At 36.8% G+C, this 3,024-nt stretch overlaps 1 protein-coding gene across 1 annotated transcript; it reads left to right on the forward strand.

Annotated features, from left to right (window-relative positions):
- Positions 1 to 943: 943 nt before the first annotated feature.
- LOC106393069 lies at positions 944 to 2,820 on the forward strand. The gene is made up of 3 exons (XM_013833823.3): positions 944 to 1,198; positions 1,409 to 1,634; positions 2,067 to 2,820. Exons 2-3 carry the CDS (start codon positions 1,446 to 1,448, stop codon positions 2,361 to 2,363), a joined length of 486 nt encoding a protein of 161 aa, XP_013689277.2. The 5' UTR covers positions 944 to 1,198; positions 1,409 to 1,445; the 3' UTR covers positions 2,364 to 2,820.
- Positions 2,821 to 3,024: the final 204 nt, after the last annotated feature.

Raw genomic sequence — 3,024 nt, forward strand, 5'->3', positions numbered from 1 at the left:
CGGGAAAACACGTTTTTTTTTTCGTTTTTGGCGGGAACACATTTTTGAGGTTTTCGCGGAAAATCGAAATTTTTTGGTTTTGGCGGAAAAAACGGGATTTTCGGTTTTGGCGGAAAAATGGGATTTTCAGTTTTGGCGATAAAATTTATTTTTCGGTTTTGGCGGGAAAACGAGATTTTTGGTTTTAGCGGAAAAACATGTTTTTTTGGTTTTGGCGGAAAAATGTGTTTTAGGGTGTTGGCGTGAAGACATGTTTTTTTTTTGTGATTTTGGCATGAAAACACGTTTTTTGGTTTTCGCGGGAAAACACGTTTTTCGGTTTTCACGGAAAAACACGTTTTTGCAATTTTGACGGAAAACACACATTTTTGCAATTGAGGGGGGGGGGGGGGAATGCGTTTTTGAAGTTTTGGCGGAAAAGAAATAGTTTTTAGGTTTTCGCTGTTTTTGTAGTTTTGTCATTTCTCGTGTGTGACAAAATGATATTACGATTATTTTTGTAATTTGTGAATTATATTAGAGATATAATGGACATTATACTATTTTGAATGAACCATTTTCATTCAAATGATCCAAATTGGTTCAGCTGAATGAACTTTAAAATTAAACCTAAATTTTCAAAAGTCATCCAGATGATCCATCTGAATGAGTTGTACTTTTAGTGCTTAAATAAATAAAACTTTCATTTTTATTCAGATGACTTGTCCAGAACTCCAGATGGAGAAACAAAAAGACCCCGAAAAAGGAAATCCGTACCACACTAATCTAGCCATTCTCAGAACTAAAATCCCTGGAGATATATAAAATAATATATTCTTTCCAAGTTAAAACTAAAGCACAACCATATTAATAAAAATGCTTTTTTCCAATGCATATCCAAGACCTAGGAGATGGCTCATGCGGCCGAAGACCTAATCGCACTTTTTTGGGTTGATATTTAACCACACACACACTTGTTGCCCAAAAAAAAAATGATTGGAGAAATGTTTTTTTTTTTAATAATAATAAGGTAGCAATGGCCCTATAAAAAAAACAAGGGGGGACTGATTCACATTGTCTCGCTCGCCTAACACTTACCCCACACACACACTCTCATCTTCATTTCTCTCTACCCTTTATTAATTTCTTCCTCTCCTCTCCTCTCCTCTCTACAATTATCAAATCCATGTTCTAGCTCTGCTGTACAGTTAACCTTAAGGTAACCTTCTCTCTCTCTGTTCTCTGCCATAGATTCTCTTAGATCAGCGAATCTGTTTCGGTTTGATCTATAGATCTGTGAGTTTCGTTTCGGATTTGGTCTCGTGTTCGTGGAACTGAATCGAATCGAATCTCTGTAATCATTTCGGTTCTACGTGATTGCTATGGGAAGATTTAGTCAGATCTGATCTATTCAAATTTTGTTGAACAGGTATTCAAAATTATCATTTAATTGTTGGGAAGAAACGATGAATCAGTGGGCGATTCAGCCAAAGGCTTTCGCTGCGGGAGGAGAACAGAGTGTTGTAGTTTGCCCAAAACCACGTCGTATTGGTCTCCGTAACCATCCCTCCTCCCGCTCTCTGCGATGTTACTTCAGCCAGCAAGTTGAATCCAAGGCAGAGACTGATGATATCTTAGATATCATACTCACCAAGGTATAATCTATTTTTTTGGTAGTTCAAATTTGATTATCAAACCGGTTACGTCTTGGTTCATCTTAACCAACAAATCAGTAGAAAGTCGGTTTCTCTCTTTCTCTATATTAATTATTATTATAATATTTCAGAAACGGAAAAATATATAGAGAGTAATCGTGTACGTATCTTGATTTAAAGAACACACATGTTGCGCGTTGAGCCTTGTCGAAAGTTTATTTTTTTTTCATAAAATAAGACGTCTCGTGTTAAATCCTTACAGCACATACGTGGGCCTGTTTCTTACCTTTTTTTTATAAATATATATAATATGCGTCTTTTCTTGAAACCATTTAGCCACTCGATGATGCTTTTAGTAATCAATCACTCACTCTCTCACGCGTCATCAAAGCTGTTTGAACTGATGATGTCTTTGTTGTGTGGTGGTTACAGGAACAAGTTAATCATTCGCAGGTATTAGACTCGCCGTCCCCGTTTTTATGTGGGTCGCCACCGAGTAGAGTCGCTAACCCATTAACACAGGATGCTCGTTTCAGAGATGAAATCAAGCTGGTCTCTTCTTCCCCGATCACGACTCCGCTGGGCCATCCTCCGTCGTCCCCTTCTTCTTCAGGGAGGAAAGGAGGATGTGTTAGAGGCAATTTTGGTAACAGCCCAGCGGTTAGGATCGAAGGGTTTGATTGCCTTGACAGGGACAGTAGAAACTGCAGCATCCCTGCCTTGGCTTAGAAACCAAACCAACCTCGAAAACGCATCTACTCTGTTGAATTATCTCATGAAAACCAATTTAGTGCGTCCGTACATATATGAGTTTAAGGATATGGAGATGTGTGGATATAATCTTTGAGGGAAGTGAGATCAATCTTTTGGAGTTTGGCTGTTTTGTTTTTAAAGAGTGTAAATAGGTGACGGAGTAAAACCAGTTTTCTGGGTTAAGTTTTTAGTATTCGTGGTCATTTTGTAAGTATAAGTATCAAGGCTAAGGATGAATCGTTGAGGAGAAGGAAGAATAATATTTGAAGGTCAGGTTTTCTTGTGTAAAGAGAAAAGCGAGATAGAAAAGTGCATTTTGGGTATTTTCTACTTTTGTTTTTGTTTCTTTTATGTGTTGGTTATGAAAATGAGAAAGAAAGAAGAATTTGTACAAAAGGAAAGAAATTTAAATGATATAAATTTTACTTTTGAATTCCGAATTTTATTTCTCAGAATATATGGTGTTTTGATGAAATAAGTGAAAAAGCTGTGAACTATAAAGTGCCATATGTTACAGTAACGTTGAAGACTAATTCAAAATATCTGGGGGTTTTTTTTTAACGTCTGAATTGATTCAAATCATGGGGAAGACATAAACCTCAACTACAAACCAAGAACCTTAGAAAACTAAGGATAC

The sequence above is a fragment of the Brassica napus genome, chromosome A2, assembly GCF_020379485.1.
Source record: "Brassica napus cultivar Da-Ae chromosome A2, Da-Ae, whole genome shotgun sequence".
Lineage (NCBI taxonomy): Eukaryota > Viridiplantae > Streptophyta > Magnoliopsida > Brassicales > Brassicaceae > Brassica > Brassica napus.